The 26899-nt window shown below is 42.3% G+C and overlaps 1 protein-coding gene across 10 annotated transcripts in view; it reads left to right on the forward strand.

The window, feature by feature from the left end:
- The window catches only part of ARHGEF9 (Cdc42 guanine nucleotide exchange factor 9), a 384837-nt gene that overhangs the window by 295241 nt on the left and 62697 nt on the right, over positions 1-26899 (forward strand). For all 10 annotated transcript variants that reach the window (XM_032228177.1, XM_032228179.1, XM_032228180.1 and 7 more), the window contains one exon: positions 22222-22401. In XM_032228177.1, coding sequence (XP_032084068.1) covers positions 22222-22401 — 180 coding nt within the window. The remainder of the gene's footprint in view (positions 1-22221; positions 22402-26899) is intronic.

The raw sequence follows: 26899 nt of genomic DNA on the forward strand, positions 1-26899 counted from the left end.
CAGCCCGTGGCTGGCCGGCCTCCTCTATGCCTTTCAAGAAAATGTAATCTTTTTTTTATTTTTCTTTAAAAAAAAAACAAACACAAATATATCATCATTTGTCAATCATTAAGACATTGAAATACAATTTTTTTTGTTGTGTGTACCCCTCCCTCCCTCCACCCCCCCCATCCCCCCTCCTCCTTCCCCCCCCCGACTTCCCAGAACCCGTACACGGTATGGATTTTAACTAACACAGTCTAAAATCTATTGAGAAAAAAGAAATAAAGAAATTAATGACATTCTAGATTGAACTTAGCTTCTTCTTACTGAACTAACTTTTAACAGTTTAAATCATTTCTGATCTTAAGCATAGGCTAACTGGAATTTCTTAGTCCCGTATTTATTTTGTATATAGTCAATCCATTTTTTCCAGTCTCGTTTATATCTCTCATTTGAATGATCTTTAAGATATGCCGATATTTTAGCCATTTCAGCTAAGTTTGTTACTTTCAATGTCCATTCTTGGATTGTAGGCAAGTCTTCCTTCTTCCAATATTGCGCCACCAACAGTCTTGCTGCAGTTATCAGGTGCAGAATCAAATTGGTCTCTACCACTGTAAAATCAGTACATATACCTAGTAAAAATAACTGAGGAATAAACTTTATCCTTTTTTTAAAAACATTTTGCATGACCCACCATATTTTTATCCAAAATGCCTTAACCTTTTGACAGGTCCACCATATATGATAATATGTAGCATCGAGAGAACCACACCTCCAACATTTAGGCTGTACATTCGGATACATAGAAGCCAACTTTTTAGGATCTAAATGCCATCTATAAAACATCTTGTAAAAATTTTCTCTCAGATTTTGAGCTTGTGTAAATTTCACATTTCTTACCCAAATTCTTTCCCATGTATCCAACATTATTGGTTCCTCAATATTTTGAGCCCATTTTATCATACAATCTTTAACTAATTCTGTTTCCGAATCCATCTGTATTAATACATTATATATCCTCTTTATATGCATTAAGCTTTGATCTCTTATTTGTTTAAACAGATTATCCTCAACTTGAATAAAGCCAATTTTTTGATCTATTTTCCACCTAGCCTGTAATTGCCCATACTGGAACCATGTTTGAACTACCTTCTCCTCTTTTAATACCTCTAAAGATTTTAATTGTAATACCCCCCTTTCCGAGGTAAGAAGCTGTCTGTAAGTAAATCTATCCTGTTTTTGTGCTGTATTCATATTTTCAATTGCATGTCTAGGAATTGCCCACATGGGTATCTTGTCATTTAATTTATATTGGTATTTCTTCCAAACCCGCAATAAAGCATTTCTCAAAATATGACTTTTAAAGTTCTTATCCAATTTTTTGTTGAATAACAGGTAAGCATGCCAACCAAATACCAGATCGTGTCCCTCAATGTTCAATATTCTATCATTGGTTAAATGAATCCAATCACTAATTACAGATAATGCCACTGCATCATAATATAGTTTTAAATTAGGTAGTTTCAATCCTCCTCTCTCACGTACATCTTGCATTATTTTCATCTTTACCCTCGGCTTCTTTCCTGCCCACACAAATTTGTTGATACCCTTCTGCCATTCTAAAAGGTTCGCATCTTTTTTAAGTATAGGTAACATTTGGAAAAGAAATAAAAATTTTGGTAAAATGTTCATTTTCACTGCCGCTATCCTGCCCAGCAAAGATAAGTGCAATTTCTCCCATTTTTTCATCTCTGTCTGTATGCTATGCCAAAGTGGTTCATAATTATGCTTATATAATTTCCCATTTGAAGTTAAAATGTTAACTCCAAGATATTTGACTTTTTTAACTACCTCACATCCTAGCATCACTCCTAATTCTTCCTTTTGTTTAATATTCATATTTATAGCTAATATTTTGGTTTTTCCTAAGTTTATTTTAAAGCCAGACACTTGACCATATTGATTAATCGTATTCATTAAAACCATACTGGATTCCTGCGGTTGTTCCAATATTATGACCAAATCATCCGCAAAAGCGCGGACTCTATATTCTTGCTGCCTAATCTTGATCCCTTTTAAACCATCCAAGCCCCGTATTTTATTCAACAATACTTCCAAAGTTATAATAAACAATAATGGGGACAAAGGACAACCCTGTCTTGTACCTTTTCCAATTTGAAAAGAGTCTGTTAAACTTCCATTGACTATGATTTGTGCTGTTTGCTGTTGGTATATTGCTTTAATTGACTGTAAAAAATTATCTCCTATCTGCATTTTTTGCAATATCTTCAGCAGAAATTGCCAGTTAACTCGATCAAAGGCCTTCTCAGCATCCAAAAATATAAACGCAGCAGGGATCTGGTTGTTCTTTCCCAAATATTCTAATGCATTAATAATTAATCTGACATTACTTTTCATCTGTCTCCCTTGTATAAAACCTGTTTGGTCCGTATGTATCAATTGTTGAATGACCAACATTAACCTATTTGCTAATATTTTAGTAAAAATTTTATAATCTACATTCAGTAATGAAATGGGTCTATAATTTTTGGGTTGAGTAGTATCTTGATCTTCTTTGGGTATCAAAGATATAAACGCTGTCTTCCAAGATGGAGGGACTTTACCTTCCGTTTGAATCATATTAAATAATTCTCTAAGAGGTTCTACCATTTCTAACTGTAAATTTTTGTAGTAAACCGCTGTCAAGCCATCTGTACCTGGTGCTTTCCCTGGCTTTAATTGCTTAATTACCTGCAGGATTTCCCCCGAGGTTATTGGTTGATTCAATTTTTGCCTGTGTTCTTCTCTAACTGAAGGTATTTTCTCCTTGTCTAAATATTTGTCTATGTCTAAACCATTAATTTTATCCCCTTTATACAGTTCTGTAAAAAATTCCCAGAAAGCCTTTTGAATCTCTTCCTGTTGGAACACCTCCTTCCCTCTGTAAATCAGTTTAGATATATTTCGAGTTTTCCTTTTTTTCCTAATCTGATAAGCTAACCATCTGCCAGGTTTGTTTGCATTACAAAAAGTATTGTGTTTTGCATATAATAAATTAGTAGCTACCTGGTCAGAGATCAACATGTCAAATTGAGATTTTAATATGTTAATAGCTTCCTTAACCTTTGTATCGTCTGGTTTCCTTGTTAACTCCAGCTCTTTTCTCTTAATTTCCTCTTCCAGTTCTGTTCGTTTTAGCCCTTGCTTATTTCTATGTGTTTTATTTATATTCATCAAAACTCCTCTCATATACGCTTTGCTTGCATCCCATACAAATTCCATAGATGTACCCTTATTCATATTCAAAACAAAATATTCAGATAGTAATTTTTTACAATCATTAATATAGTTTTCATATCTAAATAAATTTTCATTCAGTCTCCAAGACCTTCTTGCCTGCACTACCCTTCCCAACTCCATCCAAACTGGGTTATGGTCCGAAAGGACTCTAGCTGCAATCTTTGTTTTCTTGACCCTAGGAAGCAAATCATTAGTGGTTAGAATAAAATCGATCCTTGAAAGGGATTGATGCCTGTCCGAGAAGAAAGTGAAGTCATATTCCTCTGCATTTCTTTCTCGCCAGATATCTCTCAATTCAAAATCATCCATAATGTCAAAGAAAGATTTGGGTAACTTTGCTCGCATCTTGGTATTTAGGCGGGAAATCTTCTTATCTCTCTTAGTATCTATCACTCCATTCCAGTCACCCAATAGTATACAGGAACTATAGTCCCACTGTACTAATTTAGCATGAAGATTTCTATAGAATCTATCTTGCTGTTGATTGGGAGCATAAATTCCCAAAAGTAATGTCTTTTTCCCTTCTAAGATTAAGTCTAAAGCAATATATCTTCCGAAGGGATCTGCTTCTATTAATTCAGCTTTCATATCTTTTCTTAAGTATACAACTATACCATTCTTCTTTTCCATAGCAGAAGCTGCAAAATGTTGACCAAGTTTTGAGTTGATCAAATATTTTTGATCAGTTGACTTGATATGAGTTTCTTGCAAACAAATTACATCGTTCTTAAACTGTTTAAGATAATGAAATATTTTCTTCCTCTTCTGTGGAGAGTTCAGTCCGTTGACATTCCATGTTAAAATCTTAGTTGTCATCTTTGGTTGGTTGAAGCATTTTTAGAGCTTCCTGCACGGCCTGTTTAACCTTAGGTCTAGCTCCTCCCACTGCTTCCAGATTTGTTGTTGTAGTTCCTTGATCGATGGCCGATGATTGTTGATGCTGTTGCCTCTTAGCTTGTTTCTCCATACGTCTAGTAGTCATGCGGCTAGGTCTTGGTTCCATAGCACCTTGCACTTCTAGAGAAGAGAGATGCTCCATCTTGTCTGGTGGTTGTGTAGTTTGCTGTCTATCCTGTCCTTCTTGTGGTCTTTCTCTAGGTCCAGATGGTGCAGGGTGTCCGGCCTTCAATATATTATAATAAAAATCTCGGGCTTTCCATACAGAGTTGAGGCGGTACCTTTGCTTATCAAATGTAAATATGATGCCAAATGGTGCATCCCATCTATACTGTATCTGACGATTTCTGAGTTCTTCGACCAAAAAAGCGTAGTCTCTTCTGGCTCTTAACATTTGAGGTGGTATCTCTTTCAAAACAGCCAGGTCTTGACCGCCAATTTGAAGCTTAGTGTTATAAGACGCTTGCAGTACCATATTTCTGAACTCTCTTGTAGTAAAATATATAACGATGTCTCGAGGAAGCTGCTTCTGCTTTGCCAGCCAGGAGTTAACGCGGTAAGCTTTGTCAATTTGCCAGCCTTGGTTGGTCCCTGGTCTTCCCATCAGGCGGTCAAAAGCTTCCGATAGGATCTGTTTCAGGTTCTCCTGTTTCTCCTCACGCAGCCCCCTTACTCTTAATGCGAACTCCATTTGTCGGTACTGTATCATAATAATTTCTTTTTCAGCATTTTCCACTTTTTGTTCCACCACCTCTGTTTTCAATGTCAAGTTAGCATTGGCATCATTAAGAACCTCTAGAGTATCTTCCACTCCAGAAATATGTTCTGTTAATACAGTTACAAGACTCAGCATGTCGTCTCTAATTTTATCAACCTTAGCCTCAAATTTCTCATACAACTCCTGTTTAAGTCCTTTTATTTCACTTTTAATTTCACTTTTAATTTCTTCTTTCATTTCTTTTATTTCCTCTTTTCTCTCCTCTCTATTATCTCTAAATTTATCTTCCATTTTAATTGTCTGTGCATTAAAAGCCTCGCTTAGATTACTCAGAAAAAATTCTTTCGTTAACACATCCCCAGCAGGGGGCGTAGGAAGCGGAGGCTGCAGCTTTGTACCAGGCACTGAGGATGTGCCCCTGAAAGTAGAGGGTGACGTCTTCAAGTTAATATTTGGTTTTGAGGCCATTTCAAAATTTGTCTGCCTGCAGTTAATAAAACTCTATTGCCTAAATATGCAGCTTTAAGTAAAGAGGCTTTTATTTTGAAATTTAAGGCTTGGCAAAAGTTTCAGTGAGTAAACATTGTAACAAAACCGTTCAACAGATTCATCACCATTTAACTTCCAAATAAGCAAAGTTAATGAAGGAGTAAAATTCTTCTATTGTGAAACCAAAACATGTGATAAGCTATCTCTTTTGTTTTGAATTCTTTTGAAGTCTTGTGAGAATTAGCAAAAAGTGTTCGTTATTACCGGAGAAACCAGCCTGCTCGGCGCCATTTTAAAAGCCTCTGAGTAAATAATTTTTCGGAGGAGAAAAAGAGAAGAAGCTAAAATATTGATAAGCAATTATTGTCCTCGCAGTAAACGGATTCAGCTCGTGATAAGATTAAATCAAACAAAACTTAGAGCAGAGTGGGAGAGACCTACTTTGTCCTGCACAAGGCAGTTGGAAGTTCCCAGCACGGACAGCCGTTCTGCCTTGGGCTAGCCCCCCTTTCCTTGCAAGCACAAAAGCTGCAAAAATCGAAGAGCATTTGCCAGCAAAACAGTTTCTTCTTTCCCTCTTGCCTGAAGGATAAGAAAACCTGATAAGACGTCAGATGGAAGATCCTCTAATCAGGTACGTAGCCAGGAATTCGGAGGCAGCTGATTTTTTGCTGCTTCCACCAGTAGGCTCCTCCCAGGAACCTCCTCTATGCCTTTCCACCGCTGCCGATCCTCCCGCTGGTCATCCAAAAGATTCTGACGGAGCAGGCGGAGGTCCTCTTGGTGGCCCCGATGTGGTCCTGGCGCCCCTGGTACACAGACCTTCTGCACCTGTCGGTCTCGCGTCTGTGGAGGATTCCGGACGACCAGATCCAACTCAATCAGGGGGCTCTTATCCACCCGAACCCTGACTCTTAATTGCTGTGGCATGTCCCATGCTTGGATTCCCCAAGCAGCACACAGGAGAACGACCGTTGACTTACCTGAACGGTCCTTCTATGTATTCTGCAGGGGGAATACATAGGGGAATCCAAACCCGCCCGCAGCTCTGGCTGGCCAGGGCTATTCATGGCTCTGACTTATGACTGGTTCTTATCTGTTAACTGACTTGACTTTACTCTGGACGTGACTATTTCAACTTGTTTGGGCTACGGCCATCATTGACATTGCTATACATCATTAACCGGCTGACTTCATACAAAACTGACCCATCCAGTCACAGGAGGCGTAGTCAACAATTTACATAACTCAGTCTCTAGGCTAATGGACAAAGTTAACCCATGCTTGGATTCCCCTTGCAGCACACATAGAAGGACCGTTCAGGTAAGTCAACGGTCGGTCTGCGGTGGGCTACTGTGAGGTGGTGAGTGGAGGTGGTCTCAGTTAGGCCCAGTATTAACGCCATGGCAGATCAGATCCATGAAGACCCTGGGCAAATGGGGGTCTCTTCCAGAGCCTTCTTAAAGCAGGCCGGCATGGCTGCCAGGGAGGCCATCAGGGGCAACAAGCCCTATTCCAGGCCTGGGCCTAAGCAGGGATCGGGGCCGGATAAGGATGCATTTCACCGCCAGAAGGCCCTAGAGAAACAATTTTCCAAGGCCCAGCAGCAGACCCAGGCCTCCCAATCCATGACACCTGGGGAGCCCTCCATGGAGGTTCCACAAGCTCAGGCACACCCCATTTCTGATGGTGAAGAGGAGGGCCAGGAATTTTCTCCCACGGCCTCCCTGGCCATGGCAGTCTTTCCAGGTCCTTCAATGGCAGACCAGGCAGACCTCTTTGCCTGCCCTTCAGACCTGGAGGAAGGGCCAGCCGTAGGCCCTTTGGCACCGCAGCAACCGCCTCCCAGGCCCGACCCTAGGGTTCGCCCCATTGAGGACCAGAGGCCCAACCTCTCAGCAGAAATGCAGGAGGTCATTAACAGAGCTATCTCCCAGGGCATTGAAGCGGGCATGCAGCAGAAGGGCAAGCGCACTCGCAAGACCCGGCATCTCCAGCCCCAAGATGCTCCCAGTGCTGCAACTATCACCCAACCTCCGCAGTCCCCCCATTCTTCTCTGGCCACTGAGGATTCAGACTGGGAGGAGGAGGACATACTACCTAGGCAGGAAACTGAGTTCTCTGGGGACGAAGGTGGCACTTCCGAAAAACCTGCATTTTCGGGTATTTAAACTCACCAACTTCAAAATCATCCTGGATAAGGCTAAGATAGCCATCTGCTTCAGTTCAGGCGATTAATGACCCAGATAACCTATCTGGGGACTTCTTTGAGGAGCCTGTGTCGGCGCAGGAGATAGTGCCAATTCCCAAACTCTTTCTCAATATGGTTCAAAAGCAATGGGCACAACCAGCCACCATGGCTACCCCCAGTAGCAATGAAAAGAAACTGTACACAATAGATGCCAGCCTGGAGGACTTGCTGAAACTACCTCCAATTGATCCCCCTGTGGCGGCCCTTACCTCAACCTCTGTACTCCCACCTGATTTATTAGAGGGTCTCAAGGCAGAGGACAAGAAAACTGAGACCGCCTGTCACAAGATGTACCAGGCGGCCGCATGGGCGATTAAAATGTCCTCCTCGGCCTCCTTCCTTTCCAGGGTCGCCCTCCTCTGGTTGAGGCAGTTACTGGCAAAACTTCCAGCCAGAGATACCAAATTGAGGCAGGATATCAATAAGATCATGGCGGCCACAGATTATACCGATAATGCCACCCTGAGCATGGCCAAATTCGCCTCTCGGGCGCTAACATCCAATGTCACTACCAGGCGTCTCTTGTGGCTCAGGCACTGGAATGTGGACATGCATTTCAAGTGGAAGCTAATCTCAGCTCCCTTTAAAGGGGACAAGCTTTTGGGGGAGGTCCTGGACCCGGTCCTAGTAGAAAACAAGGACAAAAAGAAGGTGATGCCATCGGTCACGAAGAAGAGCCCTAACTCCTACAGGAGGCAGCCCTTTTGGAACACAGAGCCATCTTCCAGTTCTGCTCCACTCCATCGGTCGTACCCCCAGCAGGCTGACTGGTCCCAGGACCATCAGTCATTTCACGACAGAGGTCACCAGCAACACTACTCCAGGAATCCCTTTTGGGGGGGGTCTGGCTCCCGTCCCTTCAGGAGGTGCAAATGACCATCAGAGGTCAGCTCCCATAGGAGGGCGTTTCCAGTTATTCCACACAGAGTGGGAGCAGATCACGTCAGACCAGTGGGTCCTACAAACAATCCGCCTGGGTCTCATCTTGGAATTCCTTTCCCTCCCCCCCGACACTTCATCAAATGTCCCTTTGTGCCCGGTCAAATGGGCTGTCATGGAACAGGAGATCAGGCATCTCAGGGATATCAGGGCCATAGAGCCAGTTCCAGCAGGTCAAGAAGGGACAGGATTTTACTCCATCCTGTTCCTGGTCCCCAAAAACCCTGGGGAGTGGAGGGGGATCCTAAATCTAAAAAGGTTAAACTATCACATAATCTACCTGTCAGCCTCTGCTTTGCTGCTGCTTCGGCTGTCATTGAAACGGGGGGGGGGGGGCCATGGTATCTGGGAGGGGAATCATTATGTGCTGGAGGAAGTTTCTAGTCGCTGATTTGACCACCTTACTGCGCATGTGGAAGAAGGGAGTTTCCCACCAAGGCTAACTGTCCGGCATTCCATCCTAATGACACCTTTTTTTTAAAAAAAATAAATGTTTTTTAATTTTAATTTAAAACAGGTACAGCATCTTTCTTTACATCTGTAGAAAATGTATCAATCAATTACAGATAAGTTTTGGTACATCTCCTCCACAGTCAACCAACATAACTCATATTAACTCAAGCATATTATATATCAATTTTCATTTAACTGTAATTATTATTTAGAAATATTAATAAAAGTAATAATCTTGAACAATACCTGCCCACACCGGTGGGAAAAGAAAAAATAAAAAAAGGGCAAATAAAAAATAAAAATTAAAATAAAAAATAAAAAATAAAAATAATACAAAAAAAGACAAAACGACAAGAGACAAGGCAGGAAAACAAAACAAAACACAGGTGTCTATTATGAAGAAAAAAAAGAAGTATATCAACTGGTTACAACATGCTTTGGTGCTTCTCTTCCATTAACTCATATTAATTCAAATATCTTAACTCGGATATTTACCATATCAACATCATTATACCTCCAGTTTTAATTACCTATGGTTATTTAAACATCCTTCATCCTTAGCTATGCTAAAGAATTAATCCATAACACATGCTGACAATTCATTTACTTATTTGTAAAATCCTCTATTATCATCAAATCCTCATGTCCTATTTTAGCTGGACATCCATAATATTTAATTATATCATATATCATAACATTTTCCCAGTATTGATTAACATTTGATTGTATGTATTTTATTTAGTTTTTTTAATAGTGATAATTATTGTAGTTAATACTCTTTATGTATAATCTTCCAATTGTTAGTTATCATATCAACTCCACATTATATACATTACTATCAATATAAATTATTATTCAACTATATCTGTTACAAAAAAAAGCAATTAGGTTTAGCTAGTTTTCAATTGTATTCTTCAATCTATCAGCCAGTTCCAAATTATATATATTACTATCCATATCAGTCATTATTCAGCTATATCTATTACACATTAAGGTAATCAGATTTAGCTAATTTTAAATTACGTTCTTCCATCTGTCAGCCAGTGTCTCTCCAATAGCAAAATCTTCTCAAACCAATTGCCACGCGTTGGATAAATTTACCAAATGTTTTCATAAGCAAATCCAGACAAAGATATTTTCGCACCTTTGGACTCTGAATGTCAGTGATGAAATAATAATGTTGTCCTGGGCTTGTAAAATTTTCCAAATTAACTTTAATTCTCAAGGGTGGATTTTCCATTCCTCCTGCACTCTGTCTCTTTAAATGGGTCTTCTTTATAGCTCCCCCCCTCCTTTCTTCCTCTGAGATAGACCAGACACCATTTCTCACATTTTCCATTTGTATTTCAGGAACATTTAAACATTCAACGATCTCAGTTTTTACTTCATATTTTAAAATCAGATGATCCAATTTTCTTTCCAGCCTTTGATAAGAGTCAAAAAGCCCTCTACATGCGGAAAAAAGAATCTGAAATGAAATCTTAGAGGTATTTTGAGACGCCATGATGTATCGCAGTTAAAAATTGCAAGCTCTTTTTTTTTTTTCCACAGACTTCGAAGCACTTTTCTTAGTTTCTTGCAGGCTGTGCAATCTTATCTGATCGTAAACAGAGCCAAGTAATAAAGTAATAAAAATGTCGAATCGTGACGGGCTAGTTAGTAGAAAATAAATTTTACGATCCACTTAGGGAGAGTCAGAGGGGGGAGGATGTCGAGGAGTTTCTTGAAGCATTTAAGAAGTAAAGTAACCACCAGCCATAAATCCATTAAAAAAAGCCAATTCGCCGCTAAATTTTCCTATTCTTTGGTTTCAGTTAGCTTAAGTTTTTAACGCGAACAGTCTCTCTTGGATAATAAAATCAGCTTACCAGATGACATCACTTCTACCATTCTTAGGGGCAACCTGCAGTTTCAGTTAGCACGCAGCTAATCCAGAAAGGAATTGGCACGAGGAGTTAATAACCCCCCCCCCCAGAGACTTGCGGGTGTCTCTGAGGTCCTGGGTCTCTCCTCACCTTCACTGTCATCTCCGGGACAGCTAGAGTTCAAAGAACCCGTCCAAAAATCCTTCGGTATAGAGGAATTTCAGGAGTAGCCTGAAACTCCATCTTCTCACTGCTAAGCCCCGCCTTCTTCTCCCTGATGACACCTTTTGAAGTTATCTCCCACCTGACAGTTGGGTGCATTATAATTGGACTATGTACAGGGGTGCCAAGGGGAGGGGATTGAATTGTACTCGATATTACCTGCTTTCGCGCCTAATTAACCAGACTCAGCTTTGCTGTGCAACTGTTCATTTATAATTAGTAAAAGTACACTTGATTTCAATTCAAATGGAGTCCAGTGGTTTCTTTCCTGATTACTAAATGAAGTCAATGCTGACACTACCGGAGATTCAAGATGCAGTCTCTACAGTCTATCCTGGGCTGTATCAGGCCGAGAGACATCTTGACATCCATAGATCTCAAAGAGGCCTACCTCCACATACCCATTCGCAAAGCCCACCATCGGTACCTGAGGTTTGCTTATGCCGGCCGCCACTACCAGTACTGGGCCCTGCTGTTTGGCCTGTCATCGGCCCCCAGGATGTTTATGAAGATCCTTGCAGCAGTGGCGGCTTTCCTCAGATCCCATCCAGTAAGGCTACACTGCTACCTGGACGATGTCTTCATCCAGTTGTCATCACCCCAGCAGGTGACCCGGGACCTGGAGTATACCATGCAGGTACTTCAAGCTCACGGGTTTTCCATAAACTTGGAGAAAAATCATCTTCACCCAACAACCAGGCTGCAATATCTAGGAGCCATCATCGACACCGCCTCCTGCCAGGTCTTCCTATCACCAGAGCGGGTGGCGAGCATCAAGGAAAGAGTCGTGCAGGTGCAGCGGTCCCCCCAAGCCAAGGTTGTTTAACTGTCTCAACTCCTAGACAAAATGATCTTGTGTCTGTCCATCGTACCGTGGGCAAGACTCCATTCTCGTCCCCTCCAGTGGCTGCTGCTCCCTTACCAAAGGGCCAACGAAAGCAGCTCAATGAGGGTCATTCCGATCTCTATGAAGGTACGTCGTTCCCTCAGATGGTGGATGTCTCCAGCCCTGATGAAGGGCTCCCCATTCAGAGAGCCGACCCGACTCACCATCACAACGGACACCAGCCTGTTCGGTTGGGGGGCCCATTTCCACAATCAACTTGCGCAGGGCAGGTCGTCCCAACTGAAGCCGCTCACAGCATCAACTGGCTGGAGCTGAGGGCTGTCCGATTAGCCCTTCTTCATTTCCAGGCCAGCATTCAGGGGCGTCACATGAGGGTGTTGACGGACAATGTTGCGACAAAGGCACACATCAACTGCCAGGGGGGCACGCACTCCAGATCCCTGATGTCAGAGGCTGATGTCCTAGGTTGGTGGGCAGAGAAACACCTCCTGTCCATACAGGCAGAACACATTTCTGGCTCGACCAACATTCAGGCAGACTGGCTAAGCAGGGCCACGGTCGAACACTCAGAGTGGTGCCTACATCCGCATCTGTTCCAATGTATATTCCAGAGGTTCAGCTGTCCGCAGGTAGACCTGTTCGCCACCGCATCCAACTCGCACCTCCCCAGGTTTTTCACAAGGTTTCACGACCCGCGTGCCGAGGGAGTCAATGCATTGCACTGCCCTTGACCGCTGGGACTGCTATACGCGTTCCCGCCGTTACCTCTCCTTTCCAGAGTCATCCGGAAGATCCTGTTGGAGGCAGCAGATGTATTACTGGTGGCACCGTTCTGCCCCAGGGGAACCTGGCTTGCGGACCTGGTAAGCCTCTCCATCGAACCCCCCTTGGCGGATTCCACCGCAGGAGATCTCTGTCACTGCCCCTTCATTTAATAACCAAGAAAGAAACCACTCAACTCCATATTTCAGAATTAGGTGTAGTTTTACTGGCTACAAATGAAAAGAAGCAAAGCAAAGCTGAATCTGAATAAAGAGGCACGAAAGCAATAGATATCAATACAAGATTCAATCCCCTCCTCTTGATACCCCAGTCCATAGTCCAATCATATTTCACCCAACTGTCAGGTGGGAGACATCTTAGAAAATTATCATCAGGATGGAATGCTGGACAGTTGGCCTTGGCGGGAAACTCCCTTCCGCATGCGCAAAGAGATGGTGAGAATAACTCCCTAATTAAACAGTCCTCCAGTACAGAATGATTCCCTTCCCAAATACTATACCCCCCCTCCCCATTTCAATGGCAGCCGAAAAGCAGCAGCGAAGCAGAGGCTGACAATCTCCCTCAGCCAGAGGGCCCTTCAACACCCAGAGCCCCAGTGGCTGCAACTAGCCGTCTGGCACTTGAGAGGGATCTCCTGAGCAAAAGCAGCCTTTTGGCCAAGGTGATCTGTACCATCCAGGCATCCAGTTGTCCCTCCATGACCCAGATCTACGACACTACCTGAAGGGCTTTCGCCAGCTGGTGCACTGCTCGCGGCACTTCGGCTTCCTCAGCATCGATTCCTGTCATCCTGGACTTCCTGCAGGACGGTCTTGACAAGGATCTGGCGCCCAACACACTACGCCATCAGGTGGCTGCAATTTCCACCATATTGGCTCCAGACGAACAGTCCTCACTTGGTTGTCATCCCACCATCCGCAGTTTTCTCAGGGGTGCAACTAAGATGAGGCCCCCAGTGGTTCACAAATATCCAACCTGGGACCTCAACGTGGTTCTGCGTGCTCTTATCGAACCCCCGTTTAAACCCCTTCAGAGGGCCAGCATTAAACATTTGACATTTAAGACCGCCTTTTTGATTGCCATTACCTCTGTGCGACGTATTTCAGAGCTGGTTGCCCTGTCAGTCCAAGAGGACTTGTGCTTGATTCAACAGGACAGGGTGGTCCTCAGACTGGACCCATCATTCATCCCTAAGATTAACTCCTGGTTCCACCGAGCCCAAGAGATAGTTCTACCGGATTTTTGCCCACACCCTAGACATCCGAGGGAGAAACGCTGGCACATGCTGGATGTCCACAGGACTCTCTGCAAGTATGTCAAACGCAAAGCTGGTTTTCGCCGTTCTGAATCGTTCTTCATTTCCTTCCAACCGGCTTCCCAGGACAGGAAAGTATCCTCATCTACAATCGGTGGGTGGCTTAGAGCCTGCATCGCCCTCGCTCATGTTCTGCAGTCCAATCCAGTGCCTAACCACATCTACTAGGAGCACTGCCACCACGGCAGCCTGGGCGACTCGGGCACTAATTGAGGAAATGTGCAGGGCGGCCACCTGGACTTTGTTTTCTCCGTTTGTCCGGAATTATAAGTTGGACAAGTTTGCTTCAGCGAAAGGGGCCTTTGGAAGGCAAGTTCTTCAGGGCATTCATACCAGCGGAGAGACCCTAGTGACATTTAGCTTGGGTATGTCCCTTGCTTGGACTCTCCAGAGCAGCGCCCTGGAAAATGACCATTGGCTTACCTGAAGAATTAGAATTAGAATAAGTTTATTTATAGGCCGCCCTTTTCCCTGAGGGGACTCAGGGTGGCTAACAACTTATATGGGAGGGGATACATACAATGACATATAACATAACATGTAATTAAAAGAATAAACAACATTCATTCAGCATTCGGGTGGGGGCGGATTATAATCTTTACCCCCAGGCCTGACGGGATAGCCAGCTCTTGAGGGCTGCGCGGAAGGTCTGAAGGGTGGTGAGGGTACGAATCTCCACGGGGAGATCGTTCCAAAGGGTCGGAGCTGCCACTGAAAAGGCTCTCCTCCGCATAGTGGCCAGCCGGCACTGGCTGGCAGATGGCACTCGGAGGAGGCCTAATCTATGAGATCTAATAGGTCTCGAGGAGGTAATTGGCAGAAGGCGGTCTCTCAAGTACCCAGATCCACTACCATGAAGGGCTTTGTAGGTGGTAAGAAGCACCTTGAAGCGCACACGGAGATCAACAGGTAGCCAGCGCAGCTCGCGGAGGATAGGTGTTATGTGGGCGAACCGAGGTGCACCCACAATCACTCGCGCGGCCGCATTCTGGACTAGCTGAAGCCTCCGGATGCTCTTCAAGGGCAGCCCCATGTAGAGCACATTGCAGTATTCCAGCCTAGAGGTCACGAGGGCGCGAGTGACTGTTGTGAGAGCCTCCCGGTTCAGGTAGGGTCGCAACTGGCACACCAGGCGAACCTGGGCAAATGCCCCCCTGGTCACAGCCGACAGGTGGTAATCAAAGGTCAGCTGTGGGTCCAGAAGGACTCCCAAGTTGCGAATCCTGTCTGAGGGGTCGTTTTCAGGGCGCTGTGAAGTTTGCAGTTTCAGATGGATTTGTTATTTGTTGGATGTGTATCAGATCCATTGTTGGACTTCTCAGCGTGCAACAGTTCCACGTCTTCATTGAAAAAATCTGAAGATAATCAGCACCAGAGGCGTGACTTAAATTTTCAATTCAGTTCTGGGTAGATTGGCTGTATTTAATCCTTGCTTGGACTCTCCTTCGCAGCACCCTGAAAACAACCCTTCAGGTAAGCCAATGGTCAATCCATCCTCATCCTGGTGGTTTAGATAGATACAGGGACAAGACGTTCCCTCAAATAACCTGGCCATGATGACAACCAGCACCTTGAATTGGGAGGGACACACGTGCAAATCTAGATGTACACTAAAGCAAGCAGGTTGCCGCATTTTTGACCAACTGAAACCTCTGGATACTTTCCAAGGGCAGATCCATGTAGAGCACATTGCAGTAGTTGATGGTTAGCCCCAAAGTGCAGGAAAAACAGGGGAAGGAGAAAATTCATGCCATCCCCTCAAACTGTCCTCAAAGACCAATATAGGAAGATTCCTTACCAGATCCCCGTGATGCTATAGACATGTAGAAACAGAGCAGGTGCTTCCCCAGTGCCCGTACTACAGAGACATTCATACTAGCTTCATCTCACCATTATTGCATAAATACCTCAAGTGCCCAGGACCATTTTATACCACCCTGTTGTTTTCAGATTCCTGCCCTGCTAGGTATTGCCCGATGTTGCCAGATTTGCATAACAGCATCCATAATTCAGCAAAGACTTGTGCCATAAACTAGACTTTATGAGCACCTTGTCTGCCATATTAGAATATTCTGTAATTTGATAGATACAGTATAGTCGTCCACAGTACTAAACCTTTATGCTCCCTACAACCTTCTCATCTCTGACTCCTTTTAGATTTGTGTGTGTGTGTGTGTGTGTTCTAGCTTTTCATTATTTTTTATTTTTTTAAGACTGATGTGTGAGCTATGCTTTTTAATTGACTGTAGCCACCCTCCTAATGCTGGTCTATGAATGATTGAAATAAATTTATAGGAAAGGAGGCACTTTGCCTTATTTTACATTGGTTGTTCTCAACCTTTACTTTATCTTGGACCACCTTCAAATACCTTTTGTGGCCACAGACCATGGTGACAGATGCCCTCCCCCCCCCCAAGACTTTCCCCCACGTCATCACTGCTGAACACCTAATTCCTCCAGGACTGTCTCAGGCCTAAAGATACCCAAGGAATAGGGCTGTACAGGTAGTCCTCGACTTACAAACACAAGTGAGCCCGGAATTTCTGTTGCTAAGTAAGAAATTTGTTAAGTAAGTTTTGTCCCACGTTACAACTTTTTTTGCCACATTTGTTAAGTGAATCACTGCCATTGTTAAGTTAGTAACAAGGTTGGTAAATAAAACTGGCTTCCCCACTAACTTTGCTTTTCAGAAGGTTGTAAAAGGGGGTCACATCACCCAGAATGTCATAAATATGAGTCAGTTGCCAAGCATCTGAATGTAAATCACATGACCATGGGGATGCTACAATGGTCATAAATGTGAAAAATGGTCGTAAACCACTTTTTTCAGTGCAGTTGTAACTTTGAACGGCCACTAAACAAACTGTTGAAAGTCGAGGACTACCTGGATTGTTATTATCCTTCTCATCTTCTTATATTTCCTACTATCTTCTCCTATTGGTATCTTATGATTTCTCACTTGTCATTTTTATCATATGATTAATGATTGTAACTGTGATTTATGATCTATGACTTATCCCGTTGTTGTTTGGTATGTACAGTGAGAGCTTCTGCACCGGAAACCCATTCCTTGTATCTCCAATAACACCTGACCAATAAAGAAATCCATTCTTAATTCATAAAATTTTTCAAGCCTTCATGTGCCCCCTGTGAGGACATTGTGGGCCTCCAGGGGTCTGCAGACCCCAAGTTAAGACTCACTATTTTACATCCCTTCCTTCCTGGATAACTAAATAACCAACTCAGCTGGAGTTTGTAAAGTCAGTGAACAAAATCAACACTCGGTAGTCTGCAATGTGTCCAGGATCAAATTCAAGAATCCTCCTGAACAGAGCCAGTAAAATTGGGCCCAAAGGTTAATACAAATGGTACAAAGGAGTCCAAACCACAAGGCAGACAATGTTACATCGTGCAGACTCAACAGTCCGAATCCGCCAATGACACTTTTGCCCCTGGATGGTCCGGCAGGACCTAAACTGTCCCGAAGAGACGGTGACTGGGAAGACAAGACCTTGCTGGTCATAGGGACATCACAAAGTCCCTGATCAACCCAAAGGAAGCACTTCCAACCGGCGGCAAACAGGCAGCCCCCAGGCTGACATAGTTGGAGATGGCTCCAGAAAGAAAGAGAAGTGAAAGTGTTCCGTCTGGTGAAGTTTTTTTCTTTTCTTTTAGAAGATTGCCCTAAGACACTCTTGTCTTAAGCTAAATTAGTCTTTTATATAACAACAAAGCAATGTATTTAATCCCTATCGGACTGCCTGTATGTATGTATGGTATGTATGTATGTATGTATGTATGTATGTATGTATGTTTTTTTATTTGTGCTGATAATAAATAAATAAATAAATAAATAAATAATCAGCACAAATAAAAAAACACAAATATAACAAAGGCAACAGTAAAAATATTGGGTTTCTGTCATGATGGACTCTTGTGACGACGATTGACAGATGATGGAAGCAGTTAGCTTCCTCCCATAATTGGGGCTTACCAGGGGTTGTGACTGTATATATATATATATATATATTGGTATATATATATATATATATATTGGTATATATATATATATATATATATATATATATATATATATATATATATATATATATATATATATATATATATATATATTTAAAGGCAGTCCGATAGGGATTATATACATTGCTTCCATATATATGTATATGGAAGCACAAATATATATATTTTCCATATATAAAGATGGCTATAAAGGTATAATATTGTGTGGGCCTGTGGAGAGGAGAGGTGAGATAAACAGTAAATAACTTTTAGTCAACTATAATAATAACAAAAAATGTTAATGGATAATATCTAATCATATATACAGGTGTGTTATGGGGGGGAAATGCTTAGATATCTTACTTAACTGAAGTTGTTTTAGAATATGTCATAAAGGTGTAACGTTATTGGAGATCTATTGAAACTGCAAATGAATGCCAGTAGGTGGTTGTGTCTTTAAATATAAATGATTCTAGATAAAAACATGTTTAAATAATGGTAATTAAATGAGAATTGTGGTACAGGGATAGTGAAATACACATTTTTTTCTTTCTTGACTTAAAATGTACAACTCGATTTAAATGAAGTATATGTAAGGATGGTGGAAGAAACACATGGAATATATTTGCAACCAATCGATACGCTTTCTACAAGATGTAACAAAAGATGATTCTTTTTTTGTGTGTTTTTGTTTAACTAAAACAATTTTAAAAAATTCAAAAAAAAATGAGCTGTGAAGAATTGCAGAATATAAATAGAGCTGGATCAGATGACATTGTCATTTCCAGGAAACTGGGTCTTGACTAGAACTGCTTTATAATTAGAATTCATAATTCCTTATTCAGACCTTGTCTGAATTCAGAGAAATGAATCTATTATGGGGCTGTCCAGGTAGAGAGACAGTATTCTGAAAATTGTTGTATTCTAAAGGACTGAGTCAATTGCAGATACAAGTTGACAAAAGAGTTCTTGAATCCTATTCTTGCCTCTGAGATTTCTGGTTAAATTATCTGGATGGGATGACAATGCTTTAAATTAAGTGTCTAGGCCATCTCTTGAACTTTCCACAATGCTCAGACATTTGCTTGGCAGCATTGTAGGAAATTAATGTGATCCATGGATCCAGTTGCTTCTCAGCATGGGACAGTAGCCAACGATTAGTTTCCAAAATGGAGCTAGCATGGAGCCATCATTCACAGCTTCTCAAAGATATCCCTTTCTCCTTGGGAAAAAAAGAGCCTATGGGTTCAGGTCTTTCAAAAGGAATACTGTAGATATTTGATTCAGAGATTAGTTTGAAGGAAATTCAGTTGCACCTTCTAATTAATCATGTAGTCAGAAGAAATCAGTTCAGTCACTGGATTGACCCTGGATAGCCACAAAATTCCAAAGTTCCAAATTGAAAAACCATTTAAAATAGAAAAGAATAGCCATTTCAGATTTTTTTTTTAAATGCTGGAATCAGGATGATTTGTACATCAGGAATCAAAAGGCAATACCAATAACAGTAATGGAAAATACCTTTGCTTGTGTACTTCTTCTTTTATACATGCATTATGAAATTCTCCCCCAGAAGAGTATTATTTCAAACAAAAATTAAATTAGAGAATGTTATCAAGATTATGAAAGTTTACTCTGACTTATAGATGTCATCTTTGGCCACATTTCTCCAAATATTCTCCACAATATGAAGGAAGGAAGGGGCAGTTGATCTCCTCTAAATACAGCAGAAGGATGCTAGTTGAAAGCATTGGGGGATGTACAAAAACGAAATCCATATTTCTTGGCACTGCCACTAACTAACAACAACTAGAGTGAAGAGCACCACACTGAAAAAGAATGCTGAATGCTCCTCATCCTGAAGAAGTCCCTGATGTTCTGGAGAAGTAGATACATGGAGTGGACAATCTTCCTTTACTCTTGAACCCACAGAAAGGATGGGAAATTATTTCTGTTCAGCTCTTGTAACAAAACCTTTGGATTCTCCAAGAGACTCTATGTCTAGTCTAACAAAGAGAAGGACTAGTTGTAACATAATAGCAGTTGTCCAATATCTAAGGGGCTGCCACAAGGAAGAGGGGGGTCAACTTATTATTCAAAATGCATGAAGGCAGGATATGAAGTAATAGATGTAACCTTGTCAAGGAGAGAAGCAACCTAGGAATTAAGGAGGAATTTCCTGACAATTAACCAGTGGAACAACTTGCCTTCAGAAGTTGTGGATGCTTCATCACTGGAGAAATTGGTCAGTCTGGAATGGTTTAGGGTCTCCAGCTTGAGTAGGGGATTGGACTAGAAGACCTCCAAGGTCAGGAACTGTCTGAAAGTGTCAAAAGCATCAATGTACCAAATTTAGCTGCTTGTGCAAACACACCACTACTTTTTTAACTGATCCATTTAAGTATGTTTTGTGAGTAGCTAATAACTGTTTTATAGTCTCTACTGTTTTCCAGGCATATACATCTCAAACATCAGAGAAGATCAAGGGCTCTTCAAAGGAAGGGTAGGCAACTAGTAGGAGTTGGTTCTGCCAAGTCTCTTAAGCATTCGGTTGACTCCCAGCATGTGCTGAGAGAGCAGTATTTCTCTTGGGAGAAATCCAGGAATTGGCTGATTTTTTTCAAATAATAGGCAGTATTGGGGGATTACATACAGTTTGCATTCCCCTCCTTTTGAAAACATAAAATACATAATATAGGTATTCAGTTATGGTTAAGGACCAGCAAGATAAAAAGATAAATTGAATAGATATGATAAAATGGTATAGAGTTAAAAATAGTATGAAATAAAATATTACTGCAGTGAATATAAAGGGGGAAACAAAATGTTACAATGTCATCCGTCAAAGATTAGGATCCATTCTGCTAAAGTCAATCACTCCAGACAGAAACTTAGCAGCAACTCTTCTGATAACCTTAAGAGTCTGATCTGCCAGCGAAAAAAAGAAACAAAAGATCTCTTCCTTGAGGAGATGAAGAGATGGTAAAAGTCTTCCTGTATTCATTGGTATTAAACAGGCAACAGCAAAATATATCTGATAGTCTCGGGTTCTGGCCACCAGGAGACCCTCTCTCAGTAAAGGGGCTACCACTGAATCTTCTCTCTGGCACTGCTGAGGGTAAGGGGTTGCAAAAAGTCCAAGAAAAGGTTGGACTGCCTGTTGGGTCAAGAAGGTTGAATCAATAGTTTGTGGATTTAAAAGGTTCCACACTGGAGACCACCCCTGAGAGAGAGTGGAGTAGAGCACCCAAAGCAATAGCAATAGCAATAGCAGTAGACTTATATACCGCTTCATAGGGCTTTCAGCCCTCTCTAAGCGGTTTACAGAGAGTCAGCATATTGCCCCCAACAATCCGGGTCCTCATTTTACCCACCTCGGAAGGATGGAAGGCTGAGTCAACCCTGAGCCGGTGAGATTTGAACCGCTGAACTGCTGATCTAGCAGTAGCCTGCAGTGCTGCATTTAACCACTGCGCCACCTCGGCTCAAAGCCACCTGCCCTGCATTGGCAAAGACTGGTAGATGGAGTTGGGCTTGAGCTGAACATTAACTCAGGGACAGCAGAGAGAGATAGAGAGGCTGCAATCACATAGGTCAGCTGAGATTGTGTGTGTGAGAGAGAGAGAGAGGAGAGAGAGAGAGAGAGAGTCCTTCTCTTCCCCTCCCTCCCTCCTTCCCTCCCTCCCTACCTCCCTCCCTTCCATCCAGCCAGCCAGCCAGCCAGCCAGCCAGCCAGCCAGCCAGCCAGCCAGCCAGCCAGCACCATTTAGCATTTTGCTAAATCTTGCTGTGCACACACACCACAAGCCCCCTTCCAGGATCTGACTCTAACGAAGCTTGGTTTGTTCTGCAGCTGGAACCACTGGATTTTTGACCAACTTGCAAACCAAGTCTGAACTAGAGTGTGGTTCATTGGGGCTCCCAACTATGCCAAAGGATTGACCCTGATTCTTTATCAAGCCATCTTGTAGGGGTCAAAATATTGATTACACTGAGGATTGAATTCTACTAATCTTGTACTAATCTTGGGATAATATTTTTATAGTGTCCAGCTGTAGGGGGTTAGGGGAATAGACAGCTTGTTTGTGATGGGATCCTTGACTTGTAAACTTGGTCTCTTTTTGTATTTTCCTCCAGGGTTATTTAAAGCAGTGTCGGAAGAGAAGAGACATGTTCAGTGATGAGCAGCTGAAGATCATATTTGGCAACATTGAAGACATCTACAGGTTTCAGATGGGCTTTGTAAGGGACTTGGAGAAGCAGTACAACAATGAAGACCCTCATCTCAGTGAAATAGGACCGTGTTTTCTAGAGCATGTATGTTTTTCAGAGAGGAAGACACTGAATGGTTTAGCTTGATTATCTTTGCAGAGTTGGGTTGCTAGGCATGTTTTGCATGTTCCATAGGAAGCAATTTCTAAACAGCGTTGACTAGATTCTTGTATCATGCTCATTGTGGTTTCCTTAACCATAATTTTCTGAATGAATGTTCACAATAAGATTTCCCTGACGTTCCACAGTGGCTTAATCAGCTGGGCCCGTCCCTGATTTAATTTGCTTCAGTGATGTGGGGCTGCATTGTCAAACACCAGATATAATTTCCTTAAGACATGAGTTTTTGTTTCCAAACGATGGATGCGGGATGTGAATAATGAATGCTGACCACAGAAAGTGAGCTAATGAAGAATAACATCATCTGTCCATTCCTAAAATCTGAAGATCCTGTTTTCTGATTACTTGCTAGGAAGCTGCTTCTGCAGTGTACCAAAGTATTATCCACTTACAGAAGATAGCAGCAGTTCCTATGTTCCTTTTTTCTTCTTCTTTTCATCCTCCTATTTTAAGATGATCCACCTGTAGTGGAAATTACAGTGTAGAGATCCTGCCTAAAAATGTGTTGTGGTAAATTAGTGCAACTAACCAAAGATATTTTAACCAGCAGGGGTAGGGATTAACACTCTATCTGGGTCGTTATTTAAGTGTTTACATCAATTTACTTGTTGTATATGTGGATGAATTGAATTGTCTTCCACCCAAAAAGTATTTTTCAGTGTTGCTATAAATGGTTCATTCTGCTTTTTTCAAACCTCCATTTAGCTCATGCACCTTGGCTGGTGAATTCTGGGAGCTGAAGTCCAGACATCTTAAAAGTTGCCAAGGTTGGGAAACAAGGCACCAGGCTAGAAACCAGAAGACCCAAATAACAGAATAAACCAAGTTAGAAGGGACCTTGGATGTCTTCTAGTCCAAACTCCTGCTTAAACGGGAGACCCTGTACTATTCCAGACAAGTGGCTGTCCAGTCTTAAAAGCCTCCAGTGATGGAACACCCACAACTTCTGGAGGGAAGCCATTCCACTGGTTAATTGTGCTCACTGTCAAAAAATGTCTCCTAGGTTGCTTCTCTCCTGGATTAATTTCCATCCATTAATTCTTCTTCTGCCTTCTGGTGCTTTGGAAAATAGGTTGACCTTGCCTTCTTTGTGGCAACCCGTCAAATATTAAAATACTGCTATCAACTCAGCCCTAGTCCTTCTTTTCATTAGACTTAACATACCAAAATCCTGAAACTGTTTTTGTACATGTTAGCCTCCAGACCCCTCATCATCTTTGTTGTATCAGGTTTAATTTTGCAGCTGAAGGGCTAGGTAGCTAAACCACCTCTGGAAGTTGAAGTCACAAAGGGGCTACGGTTGAAAAAGTAGTCCTGCATTTGTATTGATGATTTTGGTTTCTTGGCTTGGACCAACTTGAAGGCCTGACACGTGGTGACATTGGGTCAGTTCTTCTCCCACAGCCCAAGCAGGCTACCCAAACCACTTCTGAAAACTGCAGGGATTGATTCAGGCAGTGACCTAGAGGTAATATGGCCTAAAAAGCATGAAAGAAAACAAAAATATAACCCACGCGTGAGGAACAGGATGTTTTTGCTGACTGAAATTGCTCTCACGGACTCTTTGCTCCTGCCGGTTACATAAATACCATTTTATATCCAGAAATGTCAAGAAAATCATGCAACGTGGCTTTTGTAGCTTCTCCTTTGGGGAGGAAGCAGCTCTAAGTTGGTGCTTATGTAAGAAAACAGCACTTATCCAGGGCACTGGATCCTTTGAAGCATAACCGAGCTCCTTTCGGTGTCAACTCAACCAGGCTCCCTTTCATACCAGGAAGGCTTTGGAGAATGTTAGCGAAATGCAGCATTGCTATTGCTGATCACTCCTCTGAGGATGCTGGTAAAACCCTTCTCAGCATCTTGTGTCATAATGCCTTAACATTCCCAATTCATTGCATTGTGTTTTGATGGGAGAAACGAGACTGTTAAAGGAATGGTCCATTTATGGGCCTCTCCAAGGAATCAGATTCTGAATTAACAGGAGCAATGGAGTGGAATGTATCTGGATTCCCAAGAGGGAGGGGTTGCCTTCCAGAGGACCAAGAGACAGTGAAGTTTAGATATTTGGATGCGAGGAAGAGAATCAAGATGGCTCCTCCCAAGAGGTTCTCAGGGTACAGGTAGTCCTCGACTTACTACAATTTGTGTAGTGACTGTTCAAAGTTACAATGGCACTGAAAAAAGTGACATAACCAGTTTTCACACTTGTGACTGTTGTAGCATTTCCATGGTCACATGATCAAAGTTCAGATGCTTGGCAACTGAATCATGTTTATGACGGTTGCCATGTGCTGGGATGATGTGATTCCCCTTTTACAACTTCTGACAAGCAAAGTCAATGGGGAAGCCATATTTACTTAACAACCATGTTACTAACTGAACGACTGCAATGATTCACTTAATAACTATGGCAAGAAAAATAATAAAATGAGGAAAATTTACTTAACTATCTTGCTTAGCAACAGAAATTTTGGGCTCAATTGTGGTTACCTATATATCTTTAGAATTACCTATATATCTTTAATGATGCAAGTTGTTTTACCAATAAAGGAGCATGGAGCATATTTGTAGCTAAGGGTTGAAATAATGGGCCCTTGGTTTTCTGCGCCCAACTCGCCATGGCCAACTTGCTACAGCCAATTCACCATGGGACACTTTTTGGGACAAACTCAGCGTGGCCAACTCGCCACGGGACAATTCAATTTAATTATTTAAAATAATTTTTAAAAATAAATTTTCGTCATTCACATTTCACTTTATCCCTCCTTTTCATCCCTTCTTTAATGATTCTATTCCATTCCTTTGATATTAGTGTAACTCTCGACCCGTAGGCAGTGAGCTGGCCATGGCAAGTTGGCCGTGATGAGCTGGCTGCTGCAAGTTGTCCTAGATCCTCCTTGGTGCTCTCTGAGCTTGGCTATTTTCTGGCAGATCTAGGTAACTTCATGACTAGCCCTGAGGTTACTTAGTTGGACAATGAAACGAGCAAGCTCAGAGAGCACCAAACTTTAGTTTAGCAAGATTTCGGTCTGAAAGTGAGGAACAGTAAAACTGCTCAAAAGTAACTCTCCGTGTCTGTCTTAGCTTTGGGAGCCTGACAAGCAGGCTCCGACAGATGCTGATCTTGCAAGAGAGCAGGCCTTTGGGCATGTGCAGAGGGGAATCAAAAAAGACGAGGCTTCTGCAATTTGACTTTCCCTGCAGGCAACCTCTCTTTTTCAAGCATGCGTCCCTTTTTTCCTTGAGTTTCCCAGAGCTCTTGCGTGTGGTGAGATTTATACTCCCATGAAAGATTCTGACCTAGGTCTAACCTCCTGCACTTGTAATTGCTGGCATGGGAGAGATTGCCAACTGTCTCCTCCTCTTTGCTGCAGCCCTAAGCAGGAGCAATTACTAGCTGGGATGAAGAATGGAAACTGAGCCAGCACAATTGGCAATGCAGGCTGCAACACTAGTGTCAGCCTCTGCTTTGCTGCTGCTTTGGCTGCCATTGAAACAGGGAGGGGGGGCATGGTATTTGGGAGGGGATTACTAATTGTGCTGGAGGAAGATTCTGAAGTTTCTGCTGCCTGTCTTACTGTGCATGCGGAGGAGGTTTCCCGCCAGGGCCAACGGCACTGACATTCCATCTTGGTGATGCCTTTCAAAGTTATCTCACACCTGACACTTGAGAGAATTATGATTGGACTGTAACTGGGATGCCAAGGGGTGGGGAATGGGTTATTCTATATATCATTTGCTTTCGCGCCTAAATAATCAGTCTTTGCTTTGCTACGCTTCTGTTCATTTATAATTAGTAAAAGTACACTTGATTTCTATCAATGGAGTCTCATGGGTTTCCTTTCCTAATTATCTAATGGAGGAGTGCTGACAACTAGGTCCTAAGAATCCTCAGCTGATGATCCCAATTGAGACCGAAATTCGCATTGCTAAGCAAGATGGCTGTGAAGTGACTCCTGCCCAATTTTATGATCTTTTTTTTGCCAGTCATTAAGCAACTCACGGCAATTGTTAATTGAATCACATGGTCCAGCTTCCCTCTTAGACTTTGCCCGTCAGAAACCAACTGGGAAGGTTGCAAATGGCAATCACATTAGAAATACAGATAGTCCTCAACGTATGACGACAATTGAGCCCAAAATTTCTGTTGCTGTGAAACAATTGTTAAGTGAGTTTACCCCATTTTACAACCTTTACTTGCTACAGTTGTTAAGTGAATCTGGCTTCCCCATTGACTTTGTTTGTCAGAGGGGAAGGTTGCAGAAAGGGATCATGTGACTCCGGGACACTGCAACCGTCGTAAATATGAGTCTATTGCCAAGCATTTGCATTTTGGTCACATGATCATGGGATGCTGCAATGGTCATAAGTGTGGAAAATGATCATAAGTCACTTTTTTTCTGTGCCATTTGTAACTTTGAAC

The sequence above is a fragment of the Thamnophis elegans genome, chromosome 12, assembly GCF_009769535.1.
Source record: "Thamnophis elegans isolate rThaEle1 chromosome 12, rThaEle1.pri, whole genome shotgun sequence".
NCBI classification, from domain to species: domain Eukaryota; kingdom Metazoa; phylum Chordata; class Lepidosauria; order Squamata; family Colubridae; genus Thamnophis; species Thamnophis elegans.